The following is a 27,084-nucleotide window of genomic DNA, read 5'->3' on the forward strand; positions in this document are numbered from 1 at the left end:
CCGCTGGGTGACTCCTGGAGAGCCACCCCACGCCCCTTGGAGCCCTCGGCGCGCAGCGGGCTGGAGTCTCCGGTACCTCCCGGACCCCAGCTCGGCGCGCACCCCGCGGCTGGGCTTTGCGCTCCGGGAGGGCGGGTACCGCGTCCTGGTTACCTTGGGGACCCCAGTCCTCATTCTCCCGGCTTTGGCCAGATGCGCAAAAAGGGCCGCAGGGGCGATGCCGCGCGCCCCCTCGCCTTTGTTCCAGCCCGAGGGCGCTGATGAGCAAACTCAAGGCGACCTGGGTGGGGGTGACTGGAGCCGGGCTCGCCAGGGCTTCCGACGGCCAGAAGCCACCCGTGGTGCCGAGACTGCAGCTGTTGAGAGTGAGGGGTGCTCGCAGGGGCACCCCAGTTTCCAGCCTCCCAGCGCCCCCGCGGCACATGCTGCCTTGCTTTGGCCACGTTCCCACGCGCACCCCGGTTGCGCCCCCCTCTGGTGTCCGCTCCACTGGGGACTCCTTCGCCCCCTCTGAGTCGCTGCTGCAGATCGCGTCGCACCCTAGTTAAAATCGCCCCAGAATTTGTGGGACCGGAGTGAGGGGATCCGGAGCAGGGTAACGGGGTAGGAGGAGGCCTTACTGGAAAATACATGGTAATTGTGGGAACAGATCAGCGGTCCCGCGCCCGCGCGCGCCCGTGGAGGCTCAGTGCCCAGCACTTTGCATACCCCGGCTCGGTATGCAAAGAAGCTTCGCGATAAAGATGTGTATCCCAGTTTTACAAATAAAGAAATTGAGTGTCAAAAGAGGTGAAATGACTCACCCAAGGTTACACAGCTAGTAGTGGGAGAATCTGGAGTGGGACCTGTGTCTGTCTGCCCTCCCTCCCCTCACACGCCCAAGTCTTTAGAAGTATTTTGTCTTAAGGCTGAGCCTTTGTAGCATCCTTTCAGAAAAAGGTGAGAGGAGTGTGTGTGTGTGTTTAAAGCACAAAGGCTTGGCTAGATGGGGAAGCAAGTCAGCTGTGAGGTTAATTTAGTGTGAGGTTCTGGAAGAGGGACATATCACCCTATCTCTGCTATAACACTCCCATATAGCTCTCCCGTCTAGGCATTACATGCAGTTAAAGAATAACTTCCCCTGGAGCGGGTTGGAATGGACAGTGCTGAGCCCAGGATTCCCAGGGTCAGCTTAAGGAAGAGGAGCCAACTCCTACTTTACAAGCCTCTGAGCAACTGCACTCAAACGTTCAAATTCCCAGAGAGCTGAAGTCATAAGCAGAGTCACCAGCTAGTCAGTGGCAGAGGTGGAATTAGAACTCAGGTCTGCTTACTGGAGGGTGGCCTCTACCTCCTGTGGACAGGGCTATTGCCAGGTTGGGGGAGAACCCACCCGCGGGTCAGGAGATATCTGGGGATGCTGGCAAATAGGGCAGCAGATATTCTCGCCACAAAGACCCTGGGATGAGGCACCTCAGCACAGGCCCCTTTGCTTGGTTTCTTAATTTAAAAATGTTTATACTATTCTAGTAAAAAGCCATTCTGCCACCTGTGGGTCAGCCTTGGGGTGCATAAAGGGACAGACACATGCCAGGCAGGCTAAATATAGCTGGAGATTTATGTATTCTCCATCCCTCTCAACCCTCTTTCTGTGGGCTGGGCCACCCTAGGCTGGGAGCCTGCAGTTAAGGTTGGTTACCCACTGCAGTGTCTAAGTATGGGGAAGTCAGACTCTCCTCTGGGGCTTGAAGCTTGCACTGAGTTTGAGGAAGGGGTCAGAACTGGAATTCCTGAGTCACATTGGGTGGCTGGTGCCAAGAATATGAAGAGCCGTTAACTGTTTTCCGACCCACCGATAATGAGTTTCTTTCACACCCTGTGCTGTTTTTTATACCTCTGTGCTTGGCATGTGACGGTCCCCACGCATAGACTATCCTTTTTTGTCTAGTCTGCCTTTCAAAATCCAGTTGTCATTACCTCCTCCAGGAAGCCTTCCCTGACCACCCACAGTCTGATCCTTTGCTCTGCTACCTGGATACCTGAATTCCCTTCCTGCTCATCGTTGCAATGACTGCATTGTCATTGCCTGTCTCTGTGACTCTTTGGGGTTCCCTGAGGACAGAGCCCTTGTCTTGATCATCTTGTATCCCTGGTTGCCTATCCCAGAGACTGGTGCCTGGCAAGGGCTCAAAAACTGGTGCTGGAGCTCAAATGTTGCCTGAATCTTAGGCTGAAGGAACACTTGGCACAGTCTTGCCCTGTGGAATCCTTGTGCTTTCGTTCTCAGGAAAAGGACACATGCGTGGGGTTCTTTCTGCGGGACTTGAAATAGAGAGCTGGCATTTGCTGAGCACCTGGATTCCATGCCAGGCTTCCTGCATATGTGGCTTCATTTACACGCCAAGCATGCTTCTCCTCAAGGCTTCTGCACTTCCTGATCCCTCTCCCCGGCACATTGTTCTCCCCTCCTCCCCATGGCTCCCACCAGGCTTCCTTGGGGTCTCTGCTTGAATGAGGGGCCTGCTGTTGCCCCAACCCCACTCACTCCTTTGACCCAGCTTGAAGTTTCTCCTTAGCATGTGTCACTATGCGACACGCTGTATGTGTAGTTAGCAGTTTCTTGTCTGTCTCCGCAGGGAGATTTTGTCCATTTTATTCACTGCTATACGTTTAGCACCTGGAGCAGTGGCTAGTGCAGAGTAAATGTTCGGTAAGTATGCGTTGGATGGGATGAATGGATGAATTTAATTCTTCTGACATCCCTGGAGTGCAGGCATTATCATCTCCATATTACAGTTGAGAAGCCAAGGCTCAGAGAGGTAAATTGGCTTGTCCCAGCTCACACAGTTCATCTAGTTCGCAGAACAGGGATTGAAAACTAGGTTAACTTGGCTCCAAAGTCCTGCATTCTTATTCTGACATGCTGTAGCCTCCCAGCCCGTGATTTAGATAACATTTATTGGGTTCCCCACCATGCATGTGGCATACTACACTATACAATAAGGAAATGCCAAAGAAAGGGAAGGTTCTTTATGATCGATTGTGGAAGCCTCTTAGCAGCTCTTGCAAAGTGCATCAGCATAATCCGAGAAATGCCCTTTAAACAGAACTGTGCAGCACAGGACCTCATAGCTACTAAGCTCCTACTGTGTGCTCTACATTCTCTTTCCAGTTGCAACTCAACCCTGCAAAGTAAGGTGCCATTCTCCTCCATTTTAAAGAGATTACGACACTTTGCATGCAGTTAAACAGCGGCAAAGCTGGGCTTAGAAGACTGAGACCTGTCTGACTCCTAATGCCATGTAGTCCTTCTCTCTCGAATCCGTTAGCCTTCATCTGGGTTTTTGAAGGGAGAAAAAAAGCGTAAGCAGGTAGGGATAGGGGAGGGCAGCATTCCAGGATGAGAGTGAGGGGAGGTGGAGGGAGGGACTCATCCCCTTCTTCTCCTAACAGCACATTCCAATCCCTTCCCTCTGGCCTCTGGCGCTCGCCCACAGCTCTGGTTGGAGAATACACTAAATTCAAACTACAGGTTGGCTTTAATCATTAAGTTGGCCCACGCTTGACCAAACCAACAGCTTTTTCGTATTAGCTCAATAATCGGGCATCCTGGATCTTTGGAGTGAGGAAAGTGTGTTGATCCCGCTCTATACCAAGCCCTTGGTCAAGGGCTTTACCCACAGTATCTATTTGAAATCCTCATTACCACCCTTTAGAGGGACTCTATTTATCCCCATTTTACAGGGCAGCAAGTGGAGGCTCAGAGAGGTCAAGGACACAGAGTAAGGGGAGAAGCGGCCTCCCCTAACTTATGTGGACAGTCTGGAAGTGCTGCATCCAGACAAAGAAGCACTCGCCTACCCCAGACACTCTGACATTCTCACTTGCAGAGCCCCTTTCTCTTTTTGGCCCAGATAAGGGGCCATGCGGATGCTGAGCCTACCCGGGACACACCTGCTGCTCCCTGCCTTCCTGTCTGAGCCATGGGTGGCATTGCTCCTAGGGCCTGGCAGCCACTGTTTTCCCTGGATCTGGACTTTCTCAGCTCTTGGGAGGACAGCGACCCTTGTCACCCTCCTTCCAGCCACGGCAATACTGCATGGATGGCCACGGAGTAGTACTGCCTTTTCTCTTTCTACCTCTCCTCCTCCTTCCCCAGTCACCACTTCACGTTCAGTTGGTCTTTACCTTGTTGTCTTGTCCCATCTTGCTCCCTTCTACCAGGTCATTAAGAACCACCTCTATCAGTGATTCTGTAGAATCAGAATCACTTGCTACCCTCATGAGCTGGCCCTAGTGGAAGGGGGCAACATGCTCTAACAGAACGGGACACCCAGTTGATTACATCACTAGAGAGCACAAGGTACTGCTACCCTGTGACTCAGAGAGGGACAGTCAGCACCCAGCACTCCAAGCAAGGCCTGGCCACCAGACCATGTGATCTCTTCACTGTGGGTTGTGACCAGCTGTAAAAAAATCTTTAATGACATAGCATTTTAAAAATCTTGTGCATTTATGTAGTAAGAGTATTTTTTGCTTCATAAACTTTTCAGTTGCGCATGCGGGTGTGTGTGAGATGTATGTATGTTTTGTGTGTTGCCATGTAAAATGCATTTCTTTCCCTGGGTCACAGCGGGAGCTGTTGAGAGCTGGAAGGCCCCTGGCCTACAGCAGTGCAAGGCTGGTGTTATGGTGTTAGACTCACATCTTAGAGTCAAGCTGCCTGGGTTCAAATTTCAGCTCAGCCAATTCCCAATGGCATGACCGCTCTGTGCCTCAGTTTCCTTACAGGGAGACTAGGGGTAGCTCCTTCATGGTTGGTGGGGGTGGGAATTATGTAAAATAGAGAAAGTAAGTGTTCAACACATGCCCGGGATGGTAGCCATCATGGTTCTGGGAAGAGAGGCCTCGGGCCTGCTCCTGGAGTGCCTGGACTCCAGGGGGTGGCGGACAGGTGCCCTTCACTCCTTGGCTTGAAAACCCTGCCCCAGGTGACCGCAAGCCTCAAACCAAGGGGCTGAAGATGGGGAGGCACCCCTTTCCTGTCTACTGACAGCAGTTCCCAAGGGTTCCTTGGGCTCTTTCCTGAACACCTGATTTCTGCTAAGAAGGATCTACCTGGTGGGTTGCATTTACAGTTCTCCTGTGTTCACCAAACCTCTAGGCCAGGCTCCATGCTGGGCAGGGGAACACAGCCTGGGTTTAGGGACTCAAGTTCTAGCAGGAGAGACCAACAAGGACACAGCAGTTAAAATATATGGTGTCGGGGGAGCTCAGGGAGTTGAGAGCCCAGAAGATGATGCAGGGGAGGCTTCCGGGAGGAGGCGCACTCTGTCTAGCTGACACCGGAAAGAAGAGACATCAGCTAGGAGAAGGGAGTGAGAAAGGCTGTTCAGGGCACCATGTGCAAAGGCCTGAGGGAGGGGGAGCAGCACAGGTGTGGGGAGCTGTGGAGTTCTGAGGACCCTAGTGCAAATGGGAATGGGATGTGAGGTCACAGCAGTGGGAAAGGCTGGAGGCACGGGCGGGCAGGGGGTAGGTGGAGGCTTCTTATAGGCCGGGCTGCAGTCAGGAGGCTTGGATTTCTCAGCTGGCACACTCCCAACCCGGATAATGTGCTGTGTTTGCCAGCAGGGGCATAGCATTTTCCCTGGGCTGGACCTCAAGGGCCGCTCAGAACAGGCTGTTTAATCTCCCCCATGGAGAAGAGTCAGCTCTGCCTCTCTTTTGGACCAAAGGGCTTTCTGTATTTATGATGCTCTCTGAGGGCTTAAAATAGAAGCCCAGAAGCCAGGTGTGTGGTTAGAGCTTAAAGCAGAGAGGGAAGAGGGAGGGCGCCAGGTCGCAGCCTGGCAGGTAGCACACGCTCACCTGGGCAGCGTTGTGGGGTGGTCCAAGCTTGTGCACACCTGCCCCGCACTGGGCCCTTTATTCCATCCTATTGAAACCATCATGAGAGCCTTGCGAGGCAGTCTTCTCATGTCACAGAAGGGGAAACTGAGGCTCAGAGGGGTAGTGAGACCTGCCCAGCCCAGGTGGCCAGGAAGTGGCAGAGCGAATTGGATCGCAGTCATGCTGGGCTCCACACCCCTTCCCCCCATCCTACGGGGCACTGCACCCTGGGGTCCCTTGGGGCTCCCCTTGCTGACTTGCTGCTGCCCCTTGTCCTCATCCTGAGCACCTGAGCCCCACCCTTCTTGTAGGTGCACCCCCTTTGCCCTCTGAAGATAAATTACTTCTGTCCCCAGCAGCCAAAATGAAGCTGCACCTAGAAAAGCGCCCTGCCCCCACTCACCTCACCCCAGGCCTGTAGACTCTGGAAATCTTGCCCGAGAGTAGAAGGGGTGAGCTTGAGTTCTGTGCTCCTTCTTCCTGCCCAACTAGGACTCAGGCTCCTGACTCATCTGCCTGGTAACTGGCCCATGCTGCCACCCCCAGCCCCCAGTGGCAAGCATCACAGTGCTCCCAATACCTTCCCTGGGCCCAGGGTGCTCGCACGCCCTTCCCCCACCCTGGACCTCCAGACAGCCCCCAGCAGTCAGTGAGCAAGGGCCCAGGTGAGGGTGAGAGCCCTTTGTCATCCAGGCCCGCATCTGTCCTGCAGGTGAGAAGCATCCTGTCCCCATGCTGTACCCCCAGCAGCAGCAGAGTAACTGCATAGGCTGGGGTCCTTCCTTCTCAGGTCTGAGTCTGGGCCTCACCCCTTTTTAGCCAGACAAGTGACTTAACCTCTCTAAGCCTTGGTTTCCTCTTCTACGGAAAGGGGAGAATGATGTTACCTCTCAGGCATGTCAAGTGTCCAGCAGATACTAAGTGCTCACACGTAGCACCTGCTAGGATTATGTATTCACTGGGAGATGAGCCCCTGCTCCACACTGAGCTTAGGATTGGGTGCTCTCAAGGGAGACAGACACAAAAGGATAACCACTAACTTGTATCACATAGCCCGTCTGTGCCAGACAGTGTTCTCAGCAGGCACATCCATGCCTATCAGGACAAGCCCTGTAAGATGGCTCCTATTATTATTGCCCCAACTCTTGGGAGAACATAGGCACAGAGAGGGAAGGTAACTTTCCCAGGGAGCACAGCTCAAGCCGTCCAACATGATTCCAGCTACAGGGAAGGAACGTCAGTGTGGACGGGAGTGTTGGGTCAGGGTGGAGGGTTCCCGCAGGGGCCATTTCCCATTTGCACTGGAAGCCCTCATCGTATTTGGCAGAAATCTGTAAGCATTTAGAAATCGTGGCAGGTTCATTTTTAATTGCTCACCTAGTTCTTTTAGTTTTGTTTCACATCGTACCTCTAGGCATGGGTGGGGGCCCTCTCCAGGCAGCCTGTGGGTTCACCATGGAGATTCCCAGCAGGTAGTCCCCAAGGTCTGGTGTGGGGATCTCCAATTCCCTGCCAAGGCAGGTCAGGGGAGAGCTGATGCCCTGAGGGCTTTCTGGGCAGCAAAGGCCGTGCCATCCCCAGGGAAGAAAAGACTCTCCAGCAACATAGTCTGGGAGGGCTGTGGTGACCTGAGAGCTGCAGACCTGAAGAGGAAGGGCACGGTGGACCCAATGCAGACATGACCAGTGTGTAGACATCACAGGAGAGCAGATTCCAGTCCAGCCAGAGGAGGAACTGTCTAACTGTGGGAACTGTCTAGAACTGGAAAGCAGAGAGAGCGTGCCTGTCACTGGAGTACACAGGTAATTAGCCCAGCTGGGACTTGACATGGTTCTTGCAAAAGCCCCGGAGTATCCAATGCATTTCAGATGAATTATCCACAAAGATGCCTTTTGACCCTGGGGTCTTCTGGGCAATGCCTTCCAGCGCCCATCTGCTGAACTCCTGCAGAGCCCTTCACTTTTTTTTTTTTTTTTTTTGAGACAGTCTTGCTCTGTTGCCCAGGCTGGAGTGCAGTGGCACAACCTTGGCTCACTGCAACCTTTGCCTACCGGGTTCAAGCAATTCTTCTGCCTCAGCCTCCCGAGTAGCTGAGACTGTAGGCACCCGCCACCACACCCGGCTAAATTTTGTATTTTTGATAGAGATAGGGTTTCACCATGTTGGTCAGGCTGGCCTCGAACTCCTGACCTCAGGTGATCCACCCGCCTCGGCCTCCTGAAGTGCTGGGATTACAGGCGTGAGCCACCACTCCTGCCTGGCACCCTTCACATATCACTTAGACAGTCCCCCTTTCAGTTCTGCATGGTGGAGGGTTTAGCACCACTTTATAGATCAGGACATATAAGGCACAGGACAGTGACACCGCCTGCCTCAGCTCAGTTCTCATACCTCCCTGTGTCCACCCAGCCTCAGAACTTTCAGACAGCGGCAGGTGTTTCTGAGCAGAGTTTGGGACAGCCATCCCAGGACCACAGACCCAGCCCACTCATCCCTTCTTCTTTCATCTTCTTATTACCAGGACTCAGGGCCACCCAGAGCTGGCCTCTTGCCTCACTTCTAGGCAGAGGGGAAAGTTCTTTAATGAATAAGCCATTTGGGGAAATTGGTGGGGTGGAGGTGTCTTGGGCAGTATTGGCACTTGGCAGAATGCCCACAGCTATTAAACAGTGTATTTTGTTTACAACCTCAACATTACACATTGTTTATATCACAATTGCATCCCTCAGGCACGTGTTTTCTTTCCTTCTGCTACAAGGATGATGGATTTATGAGATGGGTCAGCACGGTACTCGTGTCTCCATGGCCAGGTCTGCCTGGTAACTTTCCAGTCCAAACAAGCAGATCTCCACGTCTCAGAACAGCTTCACTTCCCTTAAAGTTTGGGCCATTCAAGAGCAGGAGATGGCAGAGTGGAATTTCCATGTCTCTGCAAGAACTTCAGCCCTGCAGATAGGTCACTCAGGGGCTCTGTTCCCAGGACCAGAGGGTACTCCAAATCCCCATTCCAGCTCCCATGTGGCATATGGGGATACTGAGGACCAGAACCTGGCACAAGGTCACCAGATGATTACAAATGGGGTTTTTCGCTGGAATCTCTTTTTTTTTTTTTTTTGTGGAAAACGGGGTCTCGCTATATTAGCCAGGCAGGTCTCGAACTCCTGGGCTCAAGCTATCCTCCCACCTCTGCCTCCCTGAGAGCTGGGATTACAGGTGTGAGCCACCACGCCCGGCTCGCTGGAATCTCAAAGGTGGTAGAAAGGGAGTTGGTTTGGAGGTAGTCCCAAGTTTGAATCTCAGTTCTGTCTCTAAGCTGTATGATCGTGGGCAAGTCTGTTCCTCCCTGAGCTGTTATATATAAAGTTTCAGTGCTGCAAAAGGAATAGCACTCAAATATAAAATTTTCTTTTTAATTCTTAGCAAGGCAAGTTACTTCTATAGAAGGGTGCACCCTTACAGATGGAGCAACGGTGAGTGCACACTTGGACAAGGGAGGGGAAGGGGTTTTTAATCCCTATTGCACCTGTTATCCCTGTGGCCCCTGCTGCTCTGTCGTTCCCCTATTGACTAGGGTTAGACCGCACAGGCCAAACTAATTCTGATTGGCTAATTTAAAGAGAATGACAGGGTGAGTGCTTTGGTGGGAGTCAGGGCAGAGCAGGTAGCAGGTGATCGGAATGAGTCAGGGTGGAGTAGGTAATTGAAAAAGTTTGCTTTACGAGGAAGTTTAAAAGTAGAAGGCAAAGAATTGAACATACTGACATATTATTTGAAAAGAAATTTAGAACTCATATCTAACAACCCCTCCCCTTGTATTTCCTTACAGCTTTCTTTTCAAACTTTTTTAACATGTCTTGGCTTAGGTGTTTTGCTTGATTTTCCAAAAGCAGCAGCTTCTCTGGATAAGGTGGAGGATAGTTAAGTGAGGTTTTCGTAAGTGCCGTTTTTATGAGCGTCTGTATCAACTTACAGATGCATGGTATGACATAGCACCTGACAAAAATAAGTACACCTATTATGTCTGTGAGGGAAATAAGCATTGAGGGTATTATTCCTTTCCATTTACCAAATTACTTTTTTAGCCATCCTATAAAGAGGTCATTTACCTGAGTTGCTGGCTAACTCATTGGATAGAGCAGTCAGACCTTGCAGTGCCTTTGTTGTACTTCCATTAGGGGCGGTGTTATTTGGGACGAAGGTGCAACATTGAGTTCTAATCATGATGCAGACTCTTCCTCTTTCTGCTAATATCATGTCTAAGGCTATCCTATTTTCCTAAGCCATCTGGCTAGTAGTCCCTAATTGTTCAGCTATTCCTTTAATAGCATCTCTAGTGTAGTTTATAAACCGCTGTTGGTTGTAATATATGTAGTTTATCCAATCTACATTTTTATTAACTCACCTACCAAAATATTGACTCAAATCCTGCAGCTATTTGATTTCGAGCTTTAAATTGATCTGGTATTTCCCATGGGACTCCAATTGCTTTTAAATAGATGTGAGTGTCAAAAGACCCATAAGGGCTTCTCTTGCTTTATGTCTTGTTTTTCCTCCCACTGGTTGATGAAATACCAGGGTGAAAGGGATAGCCAATTGGACTAAAGCACAAGTGCCACTCCAGTTATTCGGCAGAGTGTCCAGTAAAGGTCCACCACAATACCACCATACATCTGCTCAGGGATGAACAAGAAGGGCTGACTTATTGGTAAGCTCTTGAAAGTTCTTAAGCTCACCGCATCCCTTCAGGTCTCCAAGGAAGGCTGAGTTTCCTCCCTGTCATGAGAGACACGAAGTGAACTTATTGGGAGACAGAAGCTGGATGGCCCTCGGGGGCTGACCTGCAGGGTGCCGAACTTCGGGATATAGCAGAAAGAGCTTGGCACAACTTATTACTCCAGGCTGTAGAATCCTGGAAAAGAGCTACCATGCAGTCCATGCCTGGTCGACTGGAGGACCACCTTAGTGGAAAGGGGACAATTTGGGCCTCTGGCCTGCCATGTACACAAGCATAACAATTGCCTTTGTTTAACGTGCGGATAGAATATTTGATCCATCCCAACCAGGCATTTGCATCTTGGTATTCTGTCTTAATTGCCAAAGTTTAAGTCTTTAACTTCTATGGTCATCTAGTAAAATGAATGTATGGTTTTTAGGAAATTACAAAAACCGGTTGGGGCAGTCCATCCTTATTCTTTAGTGGTCCACAGAACATCGGACCAACTGTGGCATAAAAGCTCTACATCAGGTGGCAAGACTCCTGGTTGACACTGGGGTCTTTATCGAAATCTTCCCAGATTAAATGGTCCCCATTTACTAATGCCCCGTCTGAAGAAAGTCAGGAGGGACAGAGGTACTTTTCTGAAATAGAGAGCTGTCTTTGACTTGGCAAGTCCCCACAGGGTATAACAAGGCAAGCATTAAATGCAATAGTTTGAGGCAAAATTGACTCGGTTATGTTAATAACTAGAGGGTCAGCAATAGAGTGAGGAAGAAGAAAGAGTGATAGATGAAAGAGTTTAGCTTTAGTTTGGTAGGGTTTTCCCCTGGGACTATGGCCCACGACTCTGGAGAGGGTGCTGCTTTCTTGACTCAGGGGTGATGAGTCCATCCCTTTGTCACTGTATGAACAGCAGTCTTGGTGGCAAGCAGCACAAGGTAGGGTCCTTCCCAGGCTGGCTCGAGTTTTCCTTCTTTCCACCCTTTGATGAGAACGTGATCTTCAGGTTGGTGCTGGTTTACCGGAAATTCTAGGGGTGTTGAGGGAAAGGAGAGTGGGAGATAAACCAACTATATCATTTCTAAGAAATTGACCTTTTGTTTTAAATTTGGAGACATCAGCAGTGGACTTTATAGTGCTTGGTGCCTTCTGAGAAATTTCCTTTAGTACCTATTTTTATTAGTTTTTATACTGAAGAAATCCAAACACCATTCTATATTTGACAATGCTTCCTATGATTTTTATACCAGATAAGCTAAATTTCATCTTTATATTAGTGTATCAATGTTAAACTTAGTTTTAATAAAACTTTGTAGACATATTTAATTTTTAATATCTAACCATGAGGTAAGATTTTTATAGACTCTTTTTAACCTTTTATAATTCTTGTTAAAGAGCAGGTTTGTGCTTTAAGAAAAACCCATTGTGTTATTTTAATGTCTAGTTCACAGAAAAACTGGATACCCTTTTAACTTTAGCCAATATGTTTACACACACAATTTCCTTTACAATTAACATTTTAAAACTTGCTTAAACCTTCAAAAGAAAAAAAATTTTTAACCTTTTAATGTAAGTAAAAATCCATTCTTAGGCCTCTTTATAATCCTTTTACTAAAAGTCTATTTTACTTTCCTTATACACCTTGCACATAGATTTTTTTCAATAGTTTTACATTCAGGAGGCTTAATTACTTTTAAATTATACAACATTTCTTGCATAAATTCCTTTTTATAATACACTTTTTCTTTCATGACTTTCATAGACAATTCTTCAACATACCTCAACTTTCTGACTTATTGCAAACATCTCTTTCTTTAAACAACTAGTTATTTTAGGACAAGAATTTACCATATAACATTCTTTTTATATAAATTCTCCCCGACTTTTTTTTTTTTCCTAAAGATCATAATCATTCTTTTCCAAAGCGAACTTCCTTCATGTCTGTGGACTAGACTGCCTAAAGCCATAAGATTAGAAGTTAGGATAATACATGTTACACTGCCAACTTTTAGCACTTTACTTTCGTTGAAAACTGTGTAAGTTTGGGATTTCAACTATCCTTTGCTGTTAATAAGACCTCGTTTAGTCCAAATTAACTTAGAATTGGTATAGAGGGTTCCCTCCTGGTTCTGTAAGTACTTTAAGACTTGGCTGAGTGGAAACAGCTCAAACTTTGAGCAGACCAATTATTAGGCAATTTTCCTAACTGCTTTTAAAACAGTTTCCTTATTACTGAATACCTATTGTGTCTTTTTCCCTCATCACCTGGGAGGAACCATCGATGTCCAGTCCTGAAGGGAGCTCCTCCTAGGTCTGGTCAGACCTTTGTATGGTAATTAAGATGTAGATGCCCTGTTAGGAAACCTGCTGGGTTAAGGGAATTATCAGTGGTTAATGTTAAATCATCTAACAGAATAGCCCCCTACTTTAAGATTTTTGAGTTAGTAAACTATTTTTTTTTTTTTTTTGACTTAGGATAGTTCTGAACTGGTGAGGTGTGCTCACAATGAGGTTTCCTCTAAAAGTTACTTTTCTACTTTTTTCTGTTAGCAAAGCCGTTGCCACTACAGATGGAATGTATTTGGGCCATCCGCAGGGTACTGGGTTAAGAATTTTTGATAGAAGGCTACGGGTTGTCAGTGGCCTCAGTGCTTTTGGGCTACGCTCTTGTTTACACCAACAACACAGTGGTATTGGAGTGTTATGGGGTCACGGAGAAGACCTTTAATTATCAATTATAGGTTCTAAATGTACCTTGCCTTTTAAAGGACTAGGGTACATTATTTTTTTCTTGACTACTTGTATATCTCTCCCTTTCTCTGACTTTGTCTCTCTGACTCCCTTTTTGTCTGTCTCTTCCTCTCTCTTTCCCTCTCCTCTCTCTCTCTTCTGCTGGTCTTTCCTTTCCTCTGCCAGCCGCTTAGGCTGCTGTTCTCCCCTCTCCCTCTTCACCTAGGGGAAGGACCGGCAGGAGTGGAGCTACTCTTTCTTCGCCCAAGAAGAAAGTGGGGGTTTGTGTGAGGTTCAACCCTTGAAATTAGCAGAAGGCTCAACCCCTCAAACCAGGGATGTCTCACTTTGCCTGTCCCAGAAGGCTCAGCCCCTCAGACCAGGGGGTGTCTTGCCTTGCCTGCCCTGGAAGGCTGAACCCCTCAAACCAGGGGGTGTCTTGCCTGTCCTAGAAGGCACAACCCCTCAAACCAGGGGGTGTCTTGCTTTGCTTGTCCTGAAAGGTTGACCTGTTTCCCCCCTTTCCCCCTCTGAAGGTCCTTTGCACACTTCCCACTCGTGCTGTCCTCTCTGGCTGCTCCCCAAGGGAGAATTAGGCCCCTGTTTGTGTTGGTGTGCTGGTATAAATCCTACAGCAGGATCCGCCCCAAGCCATATGAGGTAGCTATGGAACCGCGAAGAGGATCCACTCACTCCGTCCAGCAGTAGGACTTGTCACCATCCACACAAACGACACCACAAGCAAGGTGGTTGGTGATCACTCATGCACACATACATTTCGCCCTCCAGAATTTGACCACCAAGGAAGTACTTTACCGGCTCCCACAGCTTCTCCTTCCTTGGTCTATGCACAGAGTCATCGCCGCAGTATGTGAGGATCCTTTAAGCTAGGTTGCTGGCCAGTTTTTTGGTTTTTTTTTTTTTTTTTTTTCCCGCCTACTGAGAGCTCGGGTTATTCCTCACACTGGGTGGGTCTTGATTTCTCACCCTTGAGGCTGCCACAATAGGATGGGGTGCACCTCCTCATGAGAACCAGAGACCACCCTGGAGGGGAATGTAATCACGGGGGAGCCCCCAAATTGTTGTATATAAAGTTTCGGTGCCACAAAAGGAATAGCACTCAAATATAAAATTTTCTTTTTAATCCTCAGCAAGGCAAGGATGTGCCCTTACAGATGGAGCAATGGTGAGCGCACACTTGGACAAGGGGAAGGGGTTCTTATCCCTGACGCACGTGGCCTCTGCTGCTGTGTCTCTCCCCTATTGGCTAGGATTAGACCTTGCAGGTTAAACTAATTCCGATTGGCTAATTTAAAGAGAATGAAGGGGTGAGTGCTTTGGCGGGAGTCAGGGCAGAGCAGGTAGCAGGTAATCTGAATGAGTTAGGGTGCAGCAGGTGATCAGAATGAGTTAGAGGGGAGCAGGTGATCGGAATGAGTTAGGGTGGAGTAGATAATCTAAAAAGGTTGCTTTACGAGGAAGTTTAAAAGTAGAAGGCAAAGAATTGAACATACTGACATATTCTTTGAGAAGAAATTTAAAACTCATATCTAACAACCACCATGTCCTCATCTTTAGGATGGGGATAATGACAGTCCCTCCCTCCCTAATGGGGCTGCGATGAGGAATAAATAGGAGATTCTAGGAGAAGTCCAAACCCAGCACAAGCTGGGAACTCTGTAAGTGGCCATTACCTTTTTTCCTTGGAGGCAAGGGATCTGTGCTCCCAAAATTGATCTGAGCGGTAGGACCAAATAATCCTGCTATAGACTACTTGAGTCAGCACCTCACATCCCCATGACAGATGACTGGTTGGCTGGGGAAGCAATTCTGCATGATGATCGACAGCATGCATGGGCTTTGGATTCAGACCTGAGTCCAGTCCTCACCCTGCTGCTTATCTGCCTCATGAACTTGTGCCAGCCCCTTACCTTCTCTGGGCCTAATGTCCCTGTTGTGAAATGGGCTCATAGGGCTATAGAGAGGCCCAGTGAACCAAGGACTGTCAGATCACCAGAACTTAGGACACATGGGATGGAGATTCTAATCAGGGCTCCTGTGGGCGGAGGATGACCCAGGTGCCGAGGCAAGAGACTGAAGGCACAAACTGTTTCAGTATAACAAAGAAGCTAGTTAGAATAAGAATAGCCATAATACAAATTAGATATAGAGATGATCATGGACAATTATCAATCATTATAAACATTATTAATCATTAGCTTTTAATATTACTCTTTGTTGCATTACTAACATAACCTAGGAATAACCGGTGGGTAGGGGGTCAGATATCGAAGGGACGTTGTGAGAAGTGACCTAGAAGGCAAGAGGTGAGCCTTCTGTCACACCCACATAAGGGCCGCTTGAGGGCTCCTTGGTCAAGCAGTAACACCAGTGCCTGGGAAGGCACCCGTTACTTAGCAGACTGCGAAAGGGAGTCTCCTTTCCTTGGAGGAGTCAGGGAACACTGCTCCCCCAGCTTCTTGTGGAAGGCTGGATATCATCCAGGCCTGCCCGCAGTCATCTGGAGGCCTAAACCCCTCCCTGTGGTGCTGTGCTTCAATGGTCACACTCCTCGTCCACTTTCATGTTCCTCCCGTACTCCTGGTTCCTCTTTGAAGTTCGTAGGAGAGTGGTAGAAGGAATAGTGAAAGTTTCGAAGTCTTTGATCTTTCTTATAAGTGCATAGAAGAAAACACTGACGTACGCTGCCTTCTCTCTCTGCTTCAGCTACCTTAGAGGGAAGGGCCCCCTGTCCAGTGATCACATGACTTGCTTCACCTTGTCAATCACTTAGAAGATTCACCCTCTTTACCCTGCCCCCTTGTCTTGTATGCAATCAATAAATATCAGCGCGCCCAGCTGTTCGGGGCCACTACCGATCTCCCAGGCCGAGCTGTTTTCTCTTTATATCTTTGTCTTGTGTCCTTATTTATTACAGTCTCTCGTCTCCGCACATGGGGAGAACACCCACTAAGCCCCGTAGGGCTGGACCCTACAGGCTCCAGAGCATACCTTCCAAGCACGTAGCCCTTTACCTCTTGGGGAAGGGAGCAGAAGGCCATGCGGGCTTCCTGCAGGCATCCTCAGTCCACGCTCACCTGCTCTCAAGAGCCCTTCAGGCATTTGGGGGAAGCCCTGCGTGGTGGGTGAGCGGGAGAGAGAAGAGAAGGCTGCATCTTCAGAGAAGGACGAGACACGCATCAGAGTCACTCCCTGGGGGGCCTCAGAGCCGAGCATGGCTGGGAAGATGACATTAGCTGAGCTACCTTGTGTCAAGCACTATGCTGTCCTCCTTCCCTGCAGGGATGACTTCTGCACTTTGCCGGCAGGAGCCATAGCATCTTTGTCATAGCCTTGGGAGCCAGGCTGGTATGAGTTCAAATACCCATGCCACAATTCCTGGTCATGGGCAGCTCACCCAACCTCTCTGAGATGCCCTCCTCCCTGAGAGGGGGTCTGGTAGCCCATCACCTCCTCCAGCACTGTCAGGAGGTTCCTGCAAGGTCCTCTGGGTGGGGGGCCATTGTCCCCTGGGAGGTCTGCCTCTCCCATCAGGCCCTACCCCCAATTCTTTTTCCAGCCTCAGGGACACTCAGCCCTGGGGCTCCATCCCCCTGCTGTAATCAGTCACTTTCTTCCTTTTTTAGATACTTTGCTTATTGTTCGTCCCAAGTTCCGCCAAACTGTGGTCTTTAAGCAGCTCAAAACAAGCTGATTGATGATATCCACCACCATCCCTGCCCCACCCCCAGCCACAGCTTCCTTCCTGAGACAAAGCCAGTGTATTGCTCACCCTCTGTGCCAGAAGGTGGATTAAGCTACTTGTACCTAGTCTAGCTTTCTTCTTGCAGGTCAGGATGTGAGAGACCTTGGGGCCAGCAAACATTTTGCCCAGCTGTTGGGGTTGTAAAGAACATATCCTCAGTCCAGGAGCAAGAACAGCATTGCTCCAGGGGAACTTGGGCCAATGGGTCTATCGCTCCAAAAATGCTGACTTTTCAGGCCTTGCAGGTGCTCTCCTGGGGCTGAAGTTAGGAGCAGTCAGGCTTCTGGGCACCACCCAGGCTGGGGGAGTGGCTGTCCTCAAGGCAAAGAGAAGGAGAAACGGCAGGCCTGGCAACCTCAGCCAGCTTATCACTGGGCAGCTGCCAGGGGCTGCCAGGAGGAGAAGCAGGCGCTGAGGGGCAGGACCGCGTCAACCGTTGGAAGAGACGTTCAAAACCTGGACTGTTTTCTCACGCCTGCCATGCTGGGTCACTTTGACTGGCAGGGAAGAAAGGAAGGCCCAGGGTTTCAATCTCATTTGTCAGAGAGGTGGATCCACAGGGGTTTCTTCCCTGATCCAAACCCTTCAGCAGCCCCCAGAACCTTCTGGAGGACTTTAACCTCCCTGCATGGCCTTTAAGACCCTTTGTGATACTGCCCCTGACTCCCACTCCTCTCCCCTCTCCCTTCTGGCCTATACTTCTTGCAGTTCCCCAGTGCTCTCAGCTGATTCTCATCTCCAGGCCTTTGCGGGTGCTGTTCCCTCTCCCTGAAACACACTTCCCCATCCTTTATCATCCTCCCAGCCCTGCTTCCTGAGTCTGCAGAGCAGTTCCCCTAAGAAGCTGTCGCCACTGCCCCAGCCCTCCCTGGCCACCACCCTGTGCAGCCATGGGGTCTGCTTATGTCCATCCTTGCGGCTGGTCTCAGCTCGAGGGGGCAGGGACAATATGTGACTTGTCAGTGCATGTACCCGGCAGCCAGCGCGGGCCCTGGCCCAGAGCAGATGCTCTGTAAATGTCAGATGAAGGAGGAAGTGATGTACTCGAGAAGGAATGAGGGCACATTTCCCCCACCTCTCACTGTAGTGGGGCCCTAGCCCTGGGAGCCAGCGCCTCTGAAGTTGGAGTTTCCTGGGTCCCTTTATCAAGAAGAGACCTCAGTCAAGGGGCCCGGCAGAGGGTCAGAGTCAGCTTGGGAATCCCAGCCCCTGCTAAGCATGCTTTGAGGGGGCGTCGGGATGACCTCACCCCCTGGGAACTCTCGCATCAGAGCCCACTCAAGCTGAGAGGTCTGCCACTTAGGCCTGGATGGAGTGGGCTTTTCTCCCCACAAGCAGCATCACGACCTCTGGCCTCTCTCTGGGATGTCCTTGCAGCTGTTGATAGGGTTTTGTTTGCAAAGCAACGAGAGCAGAGTGGCAGTTTCCAGCGCGGGCTGGCCCTTTTCCCTTGGGGATGCTGGCCAACCAGGCCTCTGAAAAAGGGAACAAAGTCCCAGTAAGCTAGTGGCTGTCTCCTGAGTGCCTGTCACTGCCCCATTTGGCAGAGGTGAGGAAGGGTTGGTTATGTTTGTTGTTTTCTTTTTATTTATTTATTTATTTTTTTTTGAGATGGAGTCTCCCTCTGTCACCCAGGCTGGAGTGCAGTGGTATGATCTCAGCTCACTGCAACCTCCGCCTCCCGGGTTCAAGTGATTCTCCTGCCTCCGCCTCCCGAGTAGCTGGGATTATAGGTGCCCACCACTACACCTGGCTAATGTTTGTATTTTTAGCAGAGGCAGGGTTTCACCATGTTGGCCAGGCTGGTCTCAAACTCCTGACCTCAGGTGATCTGTTCACCTCGGCCTTCCAAAGTGCTAAGATTACAGGCGTGAGCCTCCGTACCCAGCCTGGTTATGTTTTTTTCCAGCCCACTTTTAAACCCATCAATGGAAAATGGAACTTTGTTGGCAAAGGTGACTGATATCTTGGCCCCTCTGGATATGGCAGGAAGCCTTGCTAACTACCAGCCTTGCCTTTTCCTCTCTCTAGAGCACAGCCTGCCCCCCTCGCCCCAACACACATGAGCGCCATGTTGCTTCCTACTGCCAACAACGCTGGTTTACATTTTGGACTTGGGCAAATGTCATTTGAACCAGAGATTTCTCACTCAAGATCTATAGTCCAAGGACACATGTTGTAAAGGTCCAGGTCCAGGAAGCCCCTGAAGTTGAATATCAGGTTGTGCATGGTGTCTGGGTGTGTTTCCGGGGGGAAACCTCTGCAGATTTTATTGCTTCTAACAAGGTCCATGAACCATTCCCCACACCCTGCCAACACTTCAAGGCAGCACAAGGCAGTTGCCTTGAAGAAGGGGTAGGGTGGAAGAAAGCGCATGAGCCTGGTCCTCTCAGACCCTCGTCCTCTCAGACCCTCAGTTTCCTCATCTGGGAAATCAAGGTGGTAAAGCTCACTCTGGAGAGTTTTCCTAAAGACTAAACCCAATAAACCAAGGCATGTACCCAGTACATAGCAGAGGCTCAGTGAAACTCCAGTGTAATCCTCATGTTCAAAGGAAGAGGCAGAATAGACCATTCTCCCATTTGGCAATTCCCTTTCCTGATGGAGAGGAATCTGCTGAAAACCTCAGCCAGCGTGCCATCTGCGGAACGCCAGCAGGCTGGAAGCCGGCGTCTCGGGGCCAGAGTATCGGGAGCTGTTGCTTCCTGCCATCCTCCTGACGGTGACTGCCATTTCCTTGGGCTCTTTTTAGATCAAAGGAAGGGCTAGGCTGGGGAGATGAGTGAGGATCATTCAGGGGGTGGCACAAGGCGCATTTAGGACACCTGCTGGGATGGCTTAAAAATAGGCCTCTGTCCTTGGACACCAAGTGGAAGCGACCCCAGGGTTTTCAAGAGGCCTCTGCCGGCCAAGGTTATGAGCCCTCCACGGGAGAAATGTTTCGGAACGTATTTTCCCAGCTGCCACAGGTAGGCATCTCTGACCCAGGAACAAATCTTTCCTAGTCAAAGGACCTAAATAAGGTGGTTAGAGGAGGAGATCAAGCGTTTAATGAGCACCTACTACATGCCACACACTGTGTGTCTGATGAGTTTGCTCTGTGCCATCCTCACAACAACCTTGCAGTGTAGAGATGACTTTTTTTACTTTTCTAGGTTGTTGGGGGCTGGGGGGGAAAGAGAAGTTAAGTATGGACCTCAAGATCACACAGCTAATAAATAAGCAAAACCAGAATTTAAACCCAAGTCTGACTCCAAGCCTGTGCTGTTTTTAACCACCTCTCAAACTGTGATGTAGAAATAAAAAGCAAGAAAGAGATGGAGGTGAGAGGGCAGGGCTTACCCAGTGGTTGGACTTGTTATTTCCCATGGGGAAGGGAAGGGAATGTTGTTTATTCAACATCTACTATGTGCCAGGACTTCTGCTGGGATTTTTCTATGCTCTCATTGCCCCTGCCAGCAGCCTGAGACAGGGGTCTAAGGTCACGTGCCATTTACACATGACAAAAGTGCAGCTCTGGGAGGTACAGTGACTTGCTCAAGGCTTTCAGACAAATCAGTAGCAAAGCACGGGCTTTCATCCAGAGCCCATGAAGAAAACCTCACAGCCACTCAGGTAGCAGTTCTTATGTTGACCTGCCTTCCAGAAAGACTTGCCAAGGCTGGGCAGTGGTGACCCTGACAGCCAGAGCAGAGTTCCCCCCTCCCTAACCACGGGCAGACACTCATCACCCACCCTCCAAATCTCTGCCATGCATTTTGAGTCCAGGCACTGTTTCCTTGACTAACTTCTGGAAAGATGCTGCCCTCTAGTCTTGGCGGGGCTGGAGCAGCCTGTGATTAACCATGGAGGTGGGGCTGGGCATGGTGGCTCATGCCTATAATCCCAGCACTTTGGGAACCTGAGGTGGGTGGATTGCTTGAGCCCAGGAGTTCAAGACCAGCCCCAGCAACCTGACTCTACACACACACACAAAAAAAATTAGCCAGGTATGGTGGCACACACCTGTAGTCCTAGCTACTTGGGAGGCTGAGGTGGAAGAATCACTTGAGCTCAGGAGTTTGAGGCTACAGTGAGCTGTGATCATGCCACTGTACTCAGCCTGGGAGACAGAGCAAGACCCTGACTCAAGAAAAAATTTTAAAAGCCATGGGATTGACCAGGTGTGGTGGCTCACGCCTATAATCCCAGCACTTCAGGAGGCTAAGGCGGGTGGATCACAAGGTCAGGAGTTCGAAACCAGCCTGGCCAATATGGTGAAACCCTGTCTCTACTAAAAATACAAAAATTAGTCAGGTGTGGTGGCATGCGCCTATAGTCCCAGCTACTCAGGAGGCTGAGGCAGGAGAATCGCTTGAACCCAGGAGGCGGATGTTGCAGTGAGCCGAGATCACGCCACTGCACTCTAGCCTGGGTGACAGAGCAAGACTCCATCTCAAAAAAACAAAAACAAAAAAGCCATGGGATTTGGGCCAGGGCTGCCCCTTCTCCCTTCTATGAACCAGAAGGGCAACTGCAAAGGTCTCCACTGAGTTCCCACCTCACAGAAACCGCACCTCCCCGACTTCTTCTTAGAGTCCCTGGACTCAATTCTTGGCCACAAGTGGGGGGCGTGGCTCATTGGCCGGGGGCCAGCACCCACCCAAGGCCAGCAGGGCCTCGGTCTTTCATGCAAGGGTGGCCAGTGGGATTTAGTCACTGGTGTGGTTTGGGGGCCTCTTCCTGGCAGATGAGGTTTTATTTATTATTATTATTATTATTATTATTTTACCAGCGACAGGGTGTCTGTTTGAGTCTAGTCCTGGTGCCAGAAGCTAAGAATCTTCACCCACAGACTTGGCCATTTGGGGGAATAGCTGTAGTGACTGCCAGGAGGCGAACCGTGGGGGACATTTGGCCCTCAATGGAATATTCCACAGCCATGAAACAAGCAGAAAAGGCTTGGGAGCGATGGGGGGAAATGCTTTTGATGTAATGTTGAGTTAGAAAAGAAAAAGCAGGATACAAAACTGGCTGTGCATTCTGATGGTAAGAAAGTCAGGAAACTACTTACATTACTGAGTACTTCAGTGGTACTTATGGAAAAAAGTTAGGACAGGGAAAAAGCACGGGCTTGGGATCAGACAGGCTGGGGTCACATCTCAGCACTGCCCCCTTGCAGCTGCAGGGAAGTGTCTCTGCTGCCTAGAGCCTTGTTTTCTCCTGGATAAATGGAGACACCAATCCTGTAGGTGAAGGTTTGTTTTAAGAATTAGCTGATACCATGTGTCAAAAAAAAATCCAGCACAGCCATGGTACATTGTGAGGGCACAGCCCACAGTTCTCATGTGGGATCAGGACCGGGACAATGCAAAATACAGAGACAGGGTGCAAAAGTGGGGAGAGGCAGCAGGGGGTGGGGTAGATTTTTCTCCTCTTTTCTGAACTTTCTATGATGTGGCTGTTGTGTTTGTTTTAGCAATTTAAATGATAAAGTTCAGGTTTGCCACTGACATCTCCAAACTAGGATGATCCACAGGGCCCCTGGAGTCCAACCTCCACATTTTTCTGTTTCTTATAGGAACCGCTTTCCCTGAACCCAGCTGAAAGCAGATGCTGGTGTACTATTTGAGATTGCTTGTTGTTTTTCTTTTATTTTAAGCATCTTCAATTTGTGTAAATAACACAGCCTCTTAGAAACTTTTTAACTCTAGTTTTCTTTATCTCACGTCAGAGCTCTGGTCTCGGGGGGCGGGGAGGGGGTGGGTGGGAAATAAGAGTGTTTATCTCTTATTCCCTGAAGGAAGTCAGATCATATAATCAAGATTAAACAAATATATAAACTTCGCTGGTTTCTTGGCCGCATTTTATCCTAACATATAGTTGGTTTTGCAGGAAACTTCCCCTATAAGTAACAAGGCAGTACTTCTCTCCACCCCAGTATTCGTTTAAATTGCAGGCCGCTCTTAAAGAACATCTCTTGGGATTCCCAAGCCCTTCTGTGAAGAAACTCTCCGATGGAGAGATGAGGTCAGAAAACAACAGTGAAGGGGAGGGGAGATACAAATAATCAAATCAGGGTGGCCATGGCCGCTGGTGCTCAGAAGGGCTTTTGATCTGTGGTCATATTTAATGTTTCCTGGAGGATTTGCCAGCTGGAGGGGGCCTTGGCCTGCTGGGCACTGGGCAAAGCTGCACCAGGAGCTGAGTGCCTTGCACAAGGCCACTGTGAGCATGGACAGCACAGGCCTCTGCTGTCCCTGAGCTACCTCCGCCGATGGTCTACACCCGGGTGCTGCTTCCCCTGCGCATTTGGGATTTGTCCCTTCCTCTTAACCTCGTGGTTCTAGAGATGGCCCACAGCCTGACTCTGTGTCCACCCTCCTTGCTGCCCTGGAGGCCCTCCCTGACAGGCAGTGTGGGTGTGGCCGTGGCCCTGCTTTGCCAAAAGCCCTGTAGTAGCTCCCTCTTGCCCGTGCAGTGCAGTCTGAGTCTCTTGGGCTGGCATTTAGGGCCTTCCCATCTGGTTCCTGTGATGTCTGCAGCACCCTCGCCCTCACCTCTGCAAGGCAGTGACTGCCCAACCTGGCACACCCTCTGCCACACCTACCATATCACTTTACCCTCCCTCCAAATTCCAGCCTCCCCCTGCCTCTGCCCCTACCGTTCTCCTTGGCTCCCTCTCCTCCCTCGAGACCTGGCTCAATGGGCATCCCACTATTCCCAGCCTCTAGCTGAGTCCAGGGCCTCCTCCAGGTCCCTAGTCTCCCCGGTGCCATCGCCTGAGATGGTCTTTATCATGCCTGTTGTCATTGGGCATTCAGCTGTGTGTCTGCTTGACCTGGAGAGACTCAGATCTCCATGAAGGCAGGATGTGTGTGATCTGCAGGAAGGATTACTGGATGAAGAAATGAATGAGCAGTGGAATGAACATTTTGTCTGCTACCTGTGCCAGTCCAGTGCCTGGCAATTCTGCCCAGGGATGAAGGAAGTCAATAGGCAGCCTCTAGTCTCCCTCTCCTACCTTAGGGGTCTATGGCCTAGCCCTTCTGTCAATCTTGTGTTGGTTTCTAAAAGGCAGAGAGACTATGGTAAAGTGGTAAAAAAACAAACAAACAAACAACAACAACAAAAACAGAGCTAGGATCACACACACCTGGCTTCAATCCCTGGTTTCATCTCTGCCCTTAACTAAACCAGCTGTGTGACTTGAGGCAAGTGACTTGACCTCTCTGAAACTCCATTTCTTCATCCATGCTGGGGATGGATAACAGTAGTCCTTACCTCATAGAGACACTACTAGGATTAAATGATGAAACGCATGGCACATGACCAGCCCAGAGTAAGTGTCTGAATGCGCCGTGATTCAGTCAGGACATTGTTGGTTGCTAGTATCAAAAACCCAGCTCAACCTGGCTTAGAGCAGAAGAGGGCGCCCCTAGCCAAAAAGTCTGCCATCATCTGATTGGCCACCCTAGTCTCTAGAGTTGGAGTGAGGTCGATCCACTAGCTGGCAGAAAGCGAGATCTCCCAAGGAAAACTGGAGCATAGTAGCCAGAAAAAGAGGGATGGATACTGGGCAGGCAGAAACAGCAGGTGCCCCCATGACTAACTGTGGTGGGAGGTGTAGAAAGGCGGAGGCCTTCACCACAGCCCAATGCTGAGGGAGGTGGTGCTCAGCCACCCCTCCCGGGCCTTACCCTTCTTGCATGAAAATGACCTCCATATTCTGCCTCCCTGCATCAGGGGTGGCCTGGCGAGAAGAGCCCAAGAAAGGGTTTTCTGCCCCGACCCTGACTGACCTTGAGCTTGGGCAGACCCCACTCCCTCTGATGGCCCATTTTCCCATCTGTAAAATGGGCTTGTTGGAGGAGACGATCCCTGAGGTCTGCTCAAGCTCTCACTGTAACACAGGCAGCAACTGGTGTTTATCAAGCCTGGTGTGTGCTGAGCCCAGGGAAACCAAAGATGGCATGGACAAGCCCCTGCCCTCCAGGATCTACTACTGGTATCTCCCTACCCAGTCCTTACCACCATTCTGCTTCCCATTCAAGTGTCTGTTATAGAACCAAAAGGTCAGCTGGGCGCGGTGGCTCACGCCTGTAATCCCAGCACTTTGGGAGGCCGAGGTGGGTGGGTCACTTGAGGTAGGAGTTCAAGAGCCGCCTGGGCAACATGGTGAAACCCTGTCTCTACTAAAAAAATAAATAAAAAATAAAATAAAAATTAGCCGAGCATGGTGGTGCGCACCTATAATCCCAGCTACTCGGGAGGCTGAGGCAGAAGAAGTGCTTACACCCAAGAGGTGGAGGTTGCAGTGAGCTGAGATCATGCCATTGAACTCCAGCCTGGGCAACAGAGAAAGATTCCATTTCAAAAAAAAAAAAGAACCAAAAGGCCTTTTTCAAACATCTATTGAATATAGTTGAAATGTCCAAAGCAAGTAGACTGAATGTTTTCCATTTTCCTATATAAAAATGAATGAAAACCTTCAAATCTGTACTACCTTCAAGACATATCCAGAATCTAACCCCTTCCTACCAGCTTTACTGGTACCCACCCCCGATAGGAGCCATCATGATCTCTGCCATGGAATAATCCAGGAGCTTTGCTGGCCCGAGCATCCTTTCCCCCGCCTCCCAGCAGTCCACTCTGCACACAGTGGCCTGGGCACTCCTATCATGTCTCTCCTCGAAACCTTCAGTAAGGTCTCATCGCTTTCAAAGTAAAATGGTTAAAGAAAAATCAAACAACAGGCTCTCCCCAGTCCCCACCCCAGCTCTGATCTCATTTCTACCCGCTTCCCTCCTTGCTCCCACCATTCTGGCTACACTGGCTTCCTTGTCATTTCTCAACCACACCTCAGGGCCTTTGCACTTGCTGTACCTCCTACCTGGAATGATCTTCCCCCAACCAACCTCCCAGCTCATTTGCTTCCCTCCTTCAGGCTTCTGCTCCAAAGTCACTCATCAGGGAGGCCCTTCCACAAAGTCCTAAGAAAACACCTCTCTCTGCCCCGCCTCGTTGGCTGAATTTTACTCTGTAATGCTTCCCACCAGGAAGAGTATGTTTTTTATCGTCTGACTTTGCCCACTGGAATGTCAGCTCCATCAGAGCAACAACCTTCTCTGTCTTGGTGATTGCTGTATTCCCAGTGCCTGGCATGGTGCCTGGTGCATACTACGCACTCGCTTTATATGTGTTAAGTGAATGAATGACTGAAGCCCCTTATGTTCCTTTCTAATGTGGAACCTTGGCTTTTTTATTCCTTATATTTTGTCTTCTGTGGGCCTGTGGCTTCTGTTTGGAGAGCGGTCTCCCAGCTTCCAGGCATGATTTCCTCTCCCGGTGACTGGGCCTTCCTTCTTCCAGGGCCTAGGGAGGGGCTCCATGTCTTGTTTGCCTCATCATTGCCTCTCCCTCTTCATTTTCCCCTGCCCTAGCTCCCATCAGGCTCAGCACTCATTGAACCACCCCGGCCCCGCCTCCACTCTGTGGTGCGCCCAGAGCACAGTGCACTCCGTGGCTGGGCGTGGGAAGAGTGGTCTTTCATTCCTGGGGGCGCCATTCTTCTCATTGTGTGCCTTTGGGCGGCCTGTGGTTTGTGAGAATTTGCCATGTAAATTGTACTCAGCTGCTGGGTGAAGAGCAGCAGAGATTCATGTAGTAATCACCAGCCCTGCCACCCCCCAGGATCCCAGAGCCCCCCAGGAACCACCCCTAGGATGGGAGGAGGAAAGGTAGGGGGAGAGGAAGAATCCCGCTTGACATTGAGCCACCTGGCTTTGTGACCAGATCCTTTGAAAGACCACCCCGGGATTCCCCAGGTCCTTCAAAGCAGAATGTCTTTAGAAATGAACCCCAAAGGTATCCGTTCCGGAAAAGCCAACGTTGCTCATAAGCAATGCCTTCATTTTCTGTGGCTGAGAGCAGCAGAGATTCATGTAGTAATCACCAGCCCTGCCACCCCCCAGGATCCCAGAGCCCCCCAGGAACCACCCCTAGGATGGGAGGAGGAAAG

The 27,084-nt window shown here is 50.0% G+C and overlaps 1 protein-coding gene across 1 annotated transcript in view; it reads left to right on the top strand.

Annotated features, from left to right (window-relative positions):
• The first annotated feature begins 217 nt into the window (after positions 1–217).
• NEURL1B (neuralized E3 ubiquitin protein ligase 1B) overlaps positions 218–27,084 on the top strand; it is a 49,634-nt gene continuing 22,767 nt past the window's right edge. Inside the window, exons 1-2 of the mRNA XM_011947831.1 lie at positions 218–365; positions 6,584–6,661. Coding sequence (XP_011803221.1) covers positions 218–365; positions 6,584–6,661 — 226 coding nt within the window. The remainder of the gene's footprint in view (positions 366–6,583; positions 6,662–27,084) is intronic.

Source organism: Colobus angolensis, unplaced genomic scaffold (genome assembly GCF_000951035.1).
Source record: "Colobus angolensis palliatus isolate OR3802 unplaced genomic scaffold, Cang.pa_1.0 Scaffold27, whole genome shotgun sequence".
Classification (NCBI taxonomy): Eukaryota; Metazoa; Chordata; class Mammalia; order Primates; family Cercopithecidae; genus Colobus; species Colobus angolensis.